At 40.6% G+C, this 13,059-nt stretch overlaps 1 protein-coding gene across 1 annotated transcript; it reads right to left on the reverse strand.

Moving 5' to 3' along the window:
• Nucleotides 1-141: 141 nt before the first annotated feature.
• Nucleotides 142-12,016, reverse strand: pcsk1 (proprotein convertase subtilisin/kexin type 1). Its single transcript, XM_008320677.3, has 14 exons — nt 11,341-12,016; nt 9,942-10,046; nt 9,132-9,254; nt 6,798-6,944; nt 6,403-6,479; nt 6,081-6,169; nt 5,511-5,683; nt 5,116-5,328; nt 4,840-4,940; nt 4,506-4,739; nt 4,097-4,254; nt 3,751-3,884; nt 3,422-3,583; nt 142-3,157 (listed from the first exon to the last, which is right to left on the reverse strand). Exons 1-14 carry the CDS (start codon nt 11,551-11,553, stop codon nt 2,732-2,734), a joined length of 2,355 nt encoding a protein of 784 aa, XP_008318899.1. The 5' UTR covers nt 11,554-12,016; the 3' UTR covers nt 142-2,731.
• Nucleotides 12,017-13,059: the final 1,043 nt, after the last annotated feature.

Genomic DNA, 13,059 nt, shown 5'->3' on the forward strand with positions numbered 1-13,059 from the left:
CAAACCCACAGAGAATGTTACCAAATATGTAAAGAAACATACTAAAAATGTTTAGAATGTATTTCTTACTTTAATTCACCAGTCAATGATTATTACATAATAATAAATAGTTGGTCTGCTGCTTCGGGTCATTTCTTGTCCATTTTGTGCCAGTTAGGAGTCATCATGCAGAAGTTTCAGCTGTCTAACAAAATGCGTTCAGGTACTGTGGGAAACTTGGGAATCTGACGAATACAATAGTCTACATGTTTAAGACAAATGGTTTGAAAAAATAAACAAGTTTAAAAAAAATTCAGACAGACCCCAGATGTCAATTTGCAGTTTATTATGATAAATTTATTATCTTTACCTGGATTTATACACCTATACATAAATATCAATGTAAACAACTTCTGAGTAAAGCATCAGCAAAACACAAAACAAAATGATAAAAACAGCACAGGCTCTGCTAAAGAGCTAAATAGATAAATAAGTGTATATATTCATAAACATCTTCTGTTTCCTGTCTCTTTGCTGGCAGAGAAGCTGGGCAGGCAGACCAAGGCTGGGTCGGACGTTTACACACAGGCTCCGTTACAGCTATTATTATAAACACTAAAGACTAACACCAATAAAATGATCTGTGGAGAATGGAGCGAACCTTAACAATGACAGCATTTATTAAAGCATGTAGCATTTGCCAAAAGATGGCTTTGCAGAACTCTGGTCATCTGTGGGATGTCCGTTTAAAAAAAACAGTTTTTGATGATCTGTGAATGACATGACTAATTTGAAAATAGATAAAAGAATAAAAACAAGACAATGTTGGCAGTGTTTGTTAATATCAAGAGAAGTGACATTTACCTTGTTGGAATAAGATGTTAATTCAAAAACCCACAGTCCAAATCTTTTTTAGTTTCACAGGAACACAGAACTGCCAAAGAAAATAAATTTGAGGTTCAAGTCCAAGTCAGGGTTTTATTATGACCACAATGAAGACATGGTATAAGGTCCCTTCAATAAAGCCCTGATTGTCAAAATAGTTCAGAATAAGTTTGGAATAAAAAAATTAAATTGTTAGAAGATTAAATTGTCCACAGATCGTAGCTAACTTCTACTCTTTGTGTTGGTAAAATGAGAACAGCATTGTAACCTGAGCATAAAATATATTTAAACTCTCTGAAGAAAAGTGCCAGACAGATTTTCAAGAAAATCTTGGTTTGTAAGTGGAGGGACGTTAAATTTAAAATCTTCTCAACGCAAAGTTTGAGATCATCCAATGAAAGAGAATTAAGACAAAAACACTATCACCTGCCCAACCTTTGTTGAAGTAGCACCTCAAACATTTCACTTACTGTTCAGTTTAAAAGACAAACAGACATGAAAAACAGTATTTCGTTACTCTGTTACTAAAACCCTGTGTTGTTGCTTTGGTGTCATGTAGTGGCAAAAAAAACCCAAAAAACCAGGGCATAAAACAAATACTGGCAGTGACGTAAGAGTTTCTCACTATTTTGTGGAATGGCTTTACATTGGCCCATAATCCTTGGTGCAGTCACTAGTTCTGTCAGATTATCAATAATATTATGATGTTATTATATACTGCACTTCTTTAGTCAGACTGTATAATTTCATCTAACAGCATTTTTTTCGAACCATATTTCAATCGTGAATGACATGAATGAGAGACATAATAAAGATGTAAAGATGTCATGCTGAGCAGGCAGTGAAGAGCTGAGACATGAGACCATGTCCTCTGGTTCTCTTGAGAGATAAGGACAGAGGGAAATGAGGGTGCTGTGATTAACGGATGATCATGAAAGCATCAGATCTGCAGCATTTCTGGAGAAAACAAATAACAGAGTGGAGGAGTGGAAGACCTCGTTTTTCTTCCCTCTGTCTGTTCTCTTCTCCCTCCACTTCTCCAGCTCCTCGTCCAATCCCTAATCTTCCTGCAGACAGCTGACTGACTCCAAACCAGATCTGACTCAGACAAACCACAGTCCACTTAAACGATCCCGAAGAATTGAGAATAATGGATTTAGATCAGATCAGGACAGACTTGCTGTTTATGATTTGGTCATTTTACTGTTGATTTCTGTGCCTCCCACTTACACTCATACTAACACGTAACATGCCCAAAACATCAGGTTGAGCTGTTGCATTCAATCTGTAGATCGAGCCTATCTTAGTAATGTTAAACTTGAACAACATGCCACTGAACAGAGACTGCCTCATAATGTGGCATGTCAACTCTATGGTGAGTGAAGGTAGATCAGCTGCAACAGATCAGTGTGTGAGGATGTACCTTATTTTGCATTTATTTTTTTGTTAGAATAATATTAATAATAGAGTGGCTTATTCTTTCCACAATTGGGAAATTTGCAATATGACTTGTAATTGACACAGGCTGCCACAGGGGAGGCGCCATTAGGGGGATGTGGTTTCTCTGGGAATCAATCCCAGGAGTGCCCTCTGCTCGCAAGGCAGGCATGTTATCCACTACACAATGGAACCACCTCTCAGCTGATTTAAGTCTAAAAGGGATCCAAGGTAAATCTGGTCCAGAGTCAGTTTCTTGGTCTTTTCCTCTTTCCTTCTTACATTCTCTGCTCCCCCCCCCCCCCCCCCCCCACAGAAACATACTGTTTTACATTATTTTGTTTGTTTTCTTTTGTCCCCTCTCCTTTCCTCTCCTCTCCTTTCTTCCTCTTCCCTCCTCTTCTCTTCTTCCTCTCACCTCCTCATCACTTTACATTCCATCATCACCTATCATGTCAACCAGAGCCTGCAGCAGCAGGTCGTCTCTGTGCCTGTAGTGTTTGTTGCTGTAGAAATCGTCGCTGTAGTCGTTGTAGACACTGTCCCCTGGGCCTCGGTACCTGTTGATAAGATCCAGTGCCTGGTACAGCTGCTGCGGGGGGAGTCTGGTGGAAACGGGGGAGGAGATCCTGTTCGATTGCTGCTGCTTACTCCTGACCGAGGAGGAGGTTCTGGTTGGGGCTCGGGGATCCTGCAGAGGAGTGTGCCTGTTAAAGGCCGTCTGCAGTAATCGCAGCAGGGCCACTGAGGGAGAGAGGGCGGAATTTGAGGGCTTTTCAGAAGCTTTCTCTAATTTGGAGGAGGCTGGAGATCGTACAGCATCTGTTGGAGGAGGTGGATGGGCCTGTGTGGGCTCCTGGAGGAGGAGATAGACAAAGACATTTTATTTAGTAGGTGTCACAGCACCTGAGATAATAAAAGTATGCTTGTTAATCCTCAGGTTAATAGGATAGTGTGGGTTTTAAGCCCATGTTGAGAACTTTACTCACTGCAGAACTTAAAGGTAACCAGTGAAAGATCAACTGAGAAATAGTTCATGTTTGATGACAAGTTCAAATTAGACAAAACATTACAAATGATCAGCCCAGAAACACCTCTGTAACAGATGTTCTGCTCTCACCTCCATCATGTCATCCATGTGCTCCACACCACGTCTGTCGTTCTGCACGGCGTTGTATGGGATGTACACTCGAGGCTTCTTCATGTGCTGTGGTTTTTCTGATGTTCCATGAAGAATCAACTTCCAGTTCAGAATCCGGCCTTTGTTCTCCATTCGACCAGACTACAAGGGGAAAATAGGCAAGCGTTTTGGCAGATGCTTCTGGGTCTACTTTACATCTCGGACATGTGTACGGTACATGGGATGAACTGATTTAACATCTTGTCCTTTTTTTAAGGTTCTTTTTTTTAGAGAAACTTGTAAAAATCTAATGTTTTTGTTTGACTCACAGTGTCTGTGATCTTCAGGGTCCATGTCCCAGCAGGATTTTCCCCCCAGGTATGAACCGACATGAAGGCCCAGTTTCTGAAACCGTTAGCAGACGTGTCTCTCTCACGCTCAGCCAGAAGCACGGTGTTTGTGCCTGCAGGAAAATGTTCAGATTTAAGAGCTGTATGACATAAGATATAGCTATATATATACATATGACTGCAATCTTAAATTTGCATTACAGAAATGTAATGCAAATTATATATCTATAAATTACATATAATGCACAAAATCAAATAGTTTTGATTTTCAATATTGCAGTTTGTTTGTTTTTTTATCCCATGTCTTTTTTCCCCTCATTCTCACCTGCTGGGGAGGTGAGGGTGATGTGCAGATCTCCTCTCCTGGTGTATTCGATGCTCGCCTCCACCTGCACGTGCTCCAGCGACAGGATCACATTCTCCTGACCTGCGCAGGCTTTAGTTGGAATCTCTATGGTGATCTCACCTGCTGCTTTCAGCTCCCTGTGGAAATGCAGTATATTTAGCAGCAGACACAGACAACTCTTCAAATCTATGAATGGTGGAGCTGCAGACTGCTCTGATTGGTCCGTTCTAATCCTAAGCTCTGACACTGTGAGTGTCAGACTCTGAACATGACTAATGGTTCAGTGTGTGACGGGACACTGTCAAAGAGTGTTTGACAGTGACACTGTCTCTTTACCAAGACAATAGACTAATGCAGACTTTTCGGAGATTAGTGTAGAGCCAAATACCGTGGCTGGAAAGAATCATCTCTGACGATACACTGCTTCTTCTCAGGAACATGCTTCCAGCTGCCTGGGTCAGCCAGATCAACCAGAGCTTTGGCATTCAGGAGACCAAAACCAAAACGACTGTTCACCATCAGCCCCGCTCCATTCCTCTTCCAGCCTGGATTATTGGCCAAAGGATCAAACTCAGAGGTCCAGACGACAATGTGCTGCAGGTCTCTCCAGTTCAGATCTGGACTGAAGAAAGCCAGAAGAAAGAAAAAAGATTTTTAATCACATTTTTAATCACAATCTCATCTTTTTAATTGTGATTTTTATTGCCGGCAGTTTCACACACTTTTGTTCCAGTGCTAAGGCAAAAATCCCAGCAGCCAGTGGGGCAGAGGCTGATGTTCCGGTGTGAGTTTGAGTGCATTCGTTATGCAAGTCAGCACTCGTCTGAAAAACAGAGGGAGAGATTCATGAATACAATTACATTATAACAAATGTGAGAAATGTGTGGAAACACTGGACTAGCAGTCAGCGGGCAGGTGGAAACTCCTGTCCAGCCAAAGTGGACAGTACATTTGGCAGAGTGATGTCATCAGAGAGATGGGAGAGAGTGTTGACTTACTATCCTCTGGTCAGTGTAGTCTCCACTGCTGTAGGCTGTGGCCAAAGTGGACGAGCACTTCTCAGCGTACCACGGTGAAAGGCCCTGCTGAGAAGCGCTGCTGATCGAGATGGTGTAGATGCTATCCGTGTAGCCGTCACAGTCACAGTTATCGCCCTGTCTGCCGCCGTTACCTGACGCCCAAACAAAGATAGAGCCTTTTCCTCGACGGCCCTGAGGCAGAAAGGAAGGAGGACAGAGGTCTGATCACTCAGGTGGACACGTCAATAATGAGAACATGTGTGTCTTTGAAATGTGCATAGAATCCTTCAAAAGTAAACAACAACAACAACAAGTGGTTGCTTAACTGTAAAAGTTTCATTTTACATGTTAAAATGATAAACCTACAGCTTTACCTTCTGAATACCATATTCAAAAGCCTTCTGGGCCAGGCGCCCGGGGCCCTCCACTGTCTTTCCGTCATCGTTGGGTCCCCAGCTGGCACTGTAGATGTCCACATGGTCAGGGTTGAAACCAATAGAACTGGCCTCTATAGCATCCGTCACAATCCCATCCAGCATTCGAATCCCTGATACAAGAGCAAAGAGAGGAAAAGAGAGAGTAGGGTGAGGGCGGGAGGGCGGTGAAGAGAGGCAGACATATTAGTCTTTCACTGGATATTGAGTCATATAAACAGTGTCTAGTTTTCAGGACACAAAAAGGACCATGTTGCCATTAATAGATTAAAAAAGAAGGGGACCATCTGTCCATCCTGACTTTGCAGCCCTTAGATGCAGCTGTTAAAGAGTGTTATTAAGCAGTAATCTGGTGTAAATTAAAATCAGCCCCTTCCTTTGGCCTCTTTAAAATACTGCAACAAACTCAGCTGTGTGTTTGTGCAGAGAGTGGATCGACCAGTTCGGACACATACGGAGTTCAAACTGTTGTTGCTGAAAGAGGCCCATTATTGAAGGAATCAGTTTTACCTCCAACCTTGGAGTTATATGCCACTCCGACACCACACTTGTTGTTGTCTGCTTGCATGGCAATTTCTCCAGCACACCTGGTTCCATGCCTGAAAAAAATGATGTGGTGAAAGACGAGGTGAGAACCACACCAGGTGAGACATCAGATAAGACTGAAACAGGTTTGAATGATTTACGTTTTCATATCCAAACACACATGCAGTCTGTTTTTGGGATCGATGGAACTCTTGTACATTTTTTCAACCCACCCCACACTTGACACCGCACATGAATAACACCTGCAAACCCTCGTTAACGTGTCAGCTCTCAGCAATCAACTCACTTGTTCTCATTGGTGGAGTCGTACTGGGGAAAAGGGTCCGGGTCGTTGTCGTTGAAGTCGTAGCTGGCTGCTGCATCCTAAAACAACAGATGGAAACTTTTTAATATTCTTTATTTTTAAATTTGTATCTATTTTTTGAAAGTTTTTAGCATTTAGTACTTTATTTATACTACATGTATTGCAGTTTCCATTCAAAAACAAATTAACATAAATTTTGCTGTTGCAGTTTCTATTTATATATTATATATATGCTGTTTAACCAATAACACATCAATATAATTCATCATTGCCAGATCATAGCGTCATGCACTAAAGCGTCACTAGCAGTGTTGCTATGGCATCAGTGAGCCTAAGCCCCGTTAGTACGGGCTGTCTCCATGGAGACGGAGTCTTACGTAGTTGGAATAGATGTCAGTGTGGTTCCACTCTAGGCCATCGTCCAGAACAGTGATGACTACTCCTTTTCCTGTGATGCCTTTTTGCCACACAGGGATCACATGCAGGTCCAGCTTAGGCAGAGAGGAGGACGTTCGTGTGTCTTGCTGAAAGATAAAAATGTTTTCAGGCATTTAGTAAAATGTCCACTGGACAGAGTGCATTTAGTCACACCTTAGGGCCTTATCAACGGTTTTCTTTGGCAAAATGTATTTTGGGAATTGAGTTTTTATTTATATATTTTTGGCCTTATTCATTTATATTCATCTATTGATAGGCAGACTTCAATTTAGGTGATAGCTAATTTTGAGCTATTTTTAACTACTGTCCATATTCAACCTACTTTATGCTATTGTTTGGTCTTGTTTTTAGTGCTTTTAGGGCAAATTACTGTATTTTATTGCATAAATGCATACAAAATGAAATAACTACTTCTTGGTGTAGCTTAGTTTTTTTCTGTAGATATCCAGGTGCTGTGTTATTATTTATGTCTGTTCATGATGGTGTTGTTTGGTTTCTCTAGCTACACATTTTTTTATTTCTTTGGCCGTGACTGACAAAGCGCTAAGATTTTATCAAACTTTTTATTTTGTATATGTGGCTGACTTGGGAACTCCGTTGCTTTGATTCTGAAGTGTGAAACTCCACTGGCTTACAGCACACTTCAAATGAATGACTTATCTTAACAGGCTGTTTTGTGTAAAAAGGTCAGCAGCATCCAGCTTTTCTCCCGTTGACCTTTACAGAGTTTCTTATTGGTCTTTGTCTGTCCACTTTGACCAAAGAGCTACTTGTAGCCATCATGACCACAGAGGCCTCTGTTCTCTCCCGTTCTGTCCATTAAACCATTCACACTAAAAGGCAGTTTAGAAGGGAGGGGGATTTTATCATCTTACATCTTACAGTCAGGAATCCCTTCCTAAAGCTGCATGTTTTTTCAGTGTGAAAGAGTAATGGCTGGTTAGGGTGATCATAATTACGTGGGCTTGGCAGAGCAGGGCTCACAGTGTCTGAAGAGTAGATTGCTTTTTCAAAGCGACCTCACTCTGGTCTTCCATATTATACAATAAACACTGCAGCACGTCATCTCAAGATATGACTCATCCCTGTTGAGTATGCTCTCTCTCTCTCTCTCGCTCTCTGTTTCTCTCTGATTCTCTATATGATAAGCTGGCAATACGTGTGGCTCTGACAGTATCAAGTCCAAAATCGAATGTAATTCTATACCGTTGTTTCTTACATTAAAAAAGACCAGACCAGACACTGCTACTGAATTCTACCATTGGATCGATGTTACCAAAACAACAACAAAATTGAAAGGATGACAATAGTTGGTTCACAGACATATTAAAAAACCCTACAGATGCAACAACAATTAAAAAGCCGTCTCTCACAATTTAGTGACGCGGAATGACAATGTTGTGGTGCAGGAAGGAAGAAATTAGTCACACCATGACAGAATTATTATTCCCAGTTGATACTCAGGATAATCATCCTCTCCAAACACCCAGCCCCTTCTCCACTCAGCCTGGTCACACACAGCGCCACCTTTCTCTCTGTGCATCCAACTACCACATCCACCAACCCCTCTATCTTCAAACATGTATGTTTTCAAAACCACCCTCCATCGTGAGAAGTTGTATTTCTTGTCATTATGCCTGCACAAGTGAATATTTATTCAGTTATTTTCTGTTATGATATGTGTTGTGAAAAATTGCTTTTCCACTGTTCAACGGCAACAGTCAAATGATGGGGAGTCACCCTGTTTCATTACCCACAGTGAGAAACATCTGCTCTGTTCTAACGCAAACGCAGTCTCCTTAAAACGAAACCGAAATGAAAGGTTTCGTTAGTGTAACAGACTTTTTCATTTAATTTGAATTTCAAAAACCTGAACAACGAACATCTTGTCAACCGGTCCGACACAGATGAGTTTCAACTTGCTTTTCCCTTTTCCCAGGTGTAAGTCAGACTCTTTTTTTTATGTCATAGATTATGATGTCACCACTGTGTTAGCGTGGGTGAGTGACATAGAAACTCATGTGCAGTATGTGAGTTCCAACTTACGGTGAAAATCAAATTACATTAGGAATTGAATTCTAAGTCTAGGACCCCCTGTATGAGTTCATATAACTAATAACACCTTTATATCTGCCATTGAAACCCTTCTTTGACATATTAATTGTAAGATCAACACATGACAGAATTACAGACCTACACTTTTAAACAGTTCACCAGTTCTGCCCACTCTACAGTGTGTGCAAAAACAAGTTTGACAGTTAGTTTAGACTTACCAGGTACCACTGCTGGTTCCACATGGGATCATCAAAGAGCTTATCCACAGGACATTCTCTGCACTCCCTCAGAGACGCTCGCTTGCTGCGTCGCTTTTCATACTGCTGCTCCGCCCACAGCACCTGGTTTTTGGACGTCAACAAAAGTAATAAATAAAATGTCCTAAAACAGTGGTTCTCAAACTTTTTATCCTCTGAACCACCTAAGAAAACTCTGATCTCTCTGAGTACCACCATGATGACCAACATTAGATTATAGCAGCAGAGGCCTTCACTGTTAGCTTCCTGTTCCATAATCTCACAAGTAGCTACACATTTTTTTCTAAATGTTGTATTAATTGTGTTTCAAATGTTACAGGTTTATTCAACTGAAAATGTAAATGTGAAAATATGAATTTTTCCCGTGTACCACTAGAGAGCGCTCACGTACCACTGGTGGTACGGGTACCACAGTTCGAAAACCACTGTCCTAAAATATACCCTGTCGTCACATGGCAACCAAAATGTAGAAGAATGTATAAACCAAATTGATATTTTTAATTATTACAACGTTCTGAGGTTTGTGTGAAACAAGTTCTTCATGTTTTGATATGATATGCACTTCAAAATGCAGTGCATTGGTATGAATCGTATTTATAATCTGTAATATTTCAGGAGTAGCCGCTGACAGTTAGATCATCCAATATTGTAAATCTCTGGAGAAAATAATCACCTAAAATCCACGTTGATGTGATCTTGATGTCATTTGAATATTAGAAGGACATTTTCCCAGACTGCCTAGCAAACGCCCTGGAGCAGAGCACCACTTACCCTATCATCCTCTGACAGCCGTCTGGTGATGTGGGTGGCACTTCGTTTCATTCTGCTAGGATGAGTTCGGTGTTTGAACAAGAAATGGTCTTGTAGGGCCCCAATCTACAGAAAAACAAAGAAGTTAAATGAGATTCCTGAGAAAGACATCTGCTCTCTCTCTCTCTCTCTCTCTCTCATTATCTTTTCCTGAAATCAACAGGATTAAAAAGAATACAATCATATTTCTGATAAGAAAGAAAACTCTAGTGTCGATTACTATTTGAAGGTACAGTACCTAATAAAATGTACTTCCCTTCATTCATTCATACATTAATTAATTTATTTACCATCTACCACCAACTGATGACAACAGAGGACACACTGAACACTTTGCTAATTTATTACAGGGCCACATATAGAGACCAGTCACCCTCTGATCCACATATTTCTATTTACTCTGGTTGAAATCCAACATGAAGATTTACCTCATTTATAATTATTATTATTATTATTGTCAGTATTGCTGTGCAGATCTTCTTTTGCTTTAGCAATTTGTATATATATATATGTGTGTGTGTATATATATATATTTGAAGGACTTAGCTTTCACCTGTTGTATCTGGGAGGAAGTGACATCACTGTTCTAGCAAATGTTTGTGAAAAGATGATTTGAATCCTGTACGTTACTAACACTAAATACTGTATATTTGAGTTTCTGTTAATGTATTTTTGTAATGTATTTTTAAAAACACAGTGTGTAGCGCCAGGCTGCAAAATTAAATAATGTCTTTTCAACTGGTTTGTCAGGTATTTATTGAAGCTATTACTATATAAGAATCCCAGAGAATCCTGTATATCAAATAGTGTCTTATTACTGATAAGAATAAAGAGAATAACACTCAGAGCATTTAACATTACATTTTCTGTATGTTTTAATATGCGGGTGCTGAAAGGTAGCTGAAATAATTTCACAATTTGTTTTAGATAAATGACTAGTCGTTAGCCAATAAATAACTAATTATGTACAGAAATCAAAGATTTTTTGTTTGTTTTTTCTAGAAAACAACATTCTCCTGGTATTTCCACTTTTAATTCTCTTCCTCAACTGAGGCCCAACAGTCATTAAAACAGGGCGAAAGTGGAAATGTAGCTGTGTGGTGGCAAGAGATTGTCGCAAATACATCCAAATATGTGAAAATAAAAAACAAAATACTAAAATGACACAACTAGACAGGTAGACAGACAGACAGACAGACAGGTAGACAGACAGACAGACAGACAGACAGGTAGACAGACAGACAGACAGACAGACAGACGGACAGACAGATGGGGCACTCCTATCAGAAATAATCATGGAAGTGGAATTTTCGCACTACATTTGTAATACTTAATATAAACACTGATCCCCAGGACTCACCTGTCGGACCAGTTGGTAGTCCAACTCTTTGGCGATGCCCTCGGCCACGGAGGGGCCGCCGGGAATCTCCACTGCCCACTCGTTCAGATACTGTCTGTCCCTGTAAGAGGATCCCCATCCCCGCTGCTGCTGCTGCTGCAGAGAAGAACCAGGAAACAGCAGGAGGGCGAAGACGCAACACATCACCGCTGGACGAGGACATCTCACTTCCATTTCACACCAGATTCACGCCAGAGGAAGAAAATAACGCGATCAACGTTTCAGAGACAACTGAAAAAATGGACAGACTGCTGTGAAGGTGGGGGCAGTGGCTAAATGTCCTCCGTGTCTTCTTTTAATATATTGTTCTTCTCGCTGTTGCTGTGTTTGTTCCTGAAGAATCAGCTGCTCCTGTAGGTAGAGCTGACGTGAACACAGATGACAGGGAGGAGGGCTTGGTTCGGTAGTGGGGGTGGATGGATGGAGAGGTGGATGCTTCACACGTCAGGTTGGTTGCTCTGACGTCAGTTTGGCGTCTCCATCGGGTGTAACGTGTTAGTTTGAATCCCTGGAGGAGAGAGAGAAAAAAACCCGATTCGACTAAAAATATCCCCGTGTTCATCTGAGAAACGGGAAAGGCTTATCTATCTATCTATCCGTCTATCTATCTATCTATCTATCTATCTATCTTTCTGTCTGTCTATCTATCTATCTATCTATCTATCTGAACTGTCTGTCTGTCTGTCTGTCTGTCTGTCTGTCTGTCTGTCTGTCTGTCTGTCTGTCCGTCCAACCACCATTAAGCATTACTCATTTTCTTGCGGGAAACAAGTCGATCGTCACATCCGTCATTGTTAACGCGTGAATAAGAGAAAGGAAAACAGAGAGAGAGACTTCAGCACCACTGACAGCGCCCGGGTTCATACAATCATCATTTTATTTAATGTAACTTGTGTAGCCCAAAATGATTAAAAAGGTTTTGTCTCGATCGACAGTTTTGACATGTGTCCCTTAGAAGACTTTTAATGTTTTAATATTTTCTGTCATTTTTCTGTCAACATTTAGAATTTAGAATTTTTAATTTTGTTTGTCTTTGTCTTAGCTGTTTTTCCTGATGCATTTGCATATTTTTCATTTCTCAGATTTTAAACATGTGCATGGATTTATAACGATTCCAGTGTTTTAATCCTAAAAATGCAAAAGAAAAGCTTGAAATGTGGTAAAGCCTTAGTTGTTATATTATCAATGAACAAAAAGCAGCAGTTGGTTTTTAAATTATTATATCTGTTTTTATACACCAATGTTGTATAAAAGCCACTGCTGGAACAGGTGACACAGATGATGGAACACCAAGCTTGTTTGTTTTGCAATTTCTGCTCCCATTCCACACAGTATGTTCCAACAATGATTTATGAAAAGGGTACAGCTGACCTCAGGTGTTTGTCAGCTAATGTGCTGCTGGTTAAACTGGACGGTGTACACAGCGTGTTCTAAGTATTCTGTGCCTTCTGCTGAGCAGCAGAGAGGCAATAATCACAGAGAAGCAATTTGAAATGAGATGAAGAAAGGCTGAAACACTGTCCACAAAACAGTTCGGTTCACGTGGTCATGATGTGGGGAGTCACCATGGTTATCATTTTTATCACCAGATGTAAATGAAAGGATGAAGTCCGAGGCCTTTGATTATCTGGATGTGTGTAAACAGGTCCGCACCACATTTAAGCTATAATACACCTTTAC

Source organism: Cynoglossus semilaevis, chromosome 11, assembly GCF_000523025.1.
Source record: "Cynoglossus semilaevis isolate Cse_v1.0 chromosome 11, Cse_v1.0, whole genome shotgun sequence".
Taxonomy (NCBI): domain Eukaryota; kingdom Metazoa; phylum Chordata; class Actinopteri; order Pleuronectiformes; family Cynoglossidae; genus Cynoglossus; species Cynoglossus semilaevis.

What these genes read in the sequence shown, in the direction of transcription:
- pcsk1 (XM_008320677.3), bottom strand. Translation starts at nt 11,553, where the DNA reads ATGGAAGTGAGATGTCCTCGTCCAGCGGTGATGTGTTGCGTCTTCGCC. An exon ending in ATATAACTCCAAGGTTGGAG is followed by an intron (nt 5,684 to 6,080) that starts GTAAAACTGATT and finishes CTCTTGTATCAG; the next exon opens with GGATTCGAATGCTGGATGGG. An exon ending in ACATGGATGACATGATGGAG is followed by an intron (nt 3,158 to 3,421) that starts GTGAGAGCAGAA and finishes CTCCTCCTCCAG; the next exon opens with GAGCCCACACAGGCCCATCC.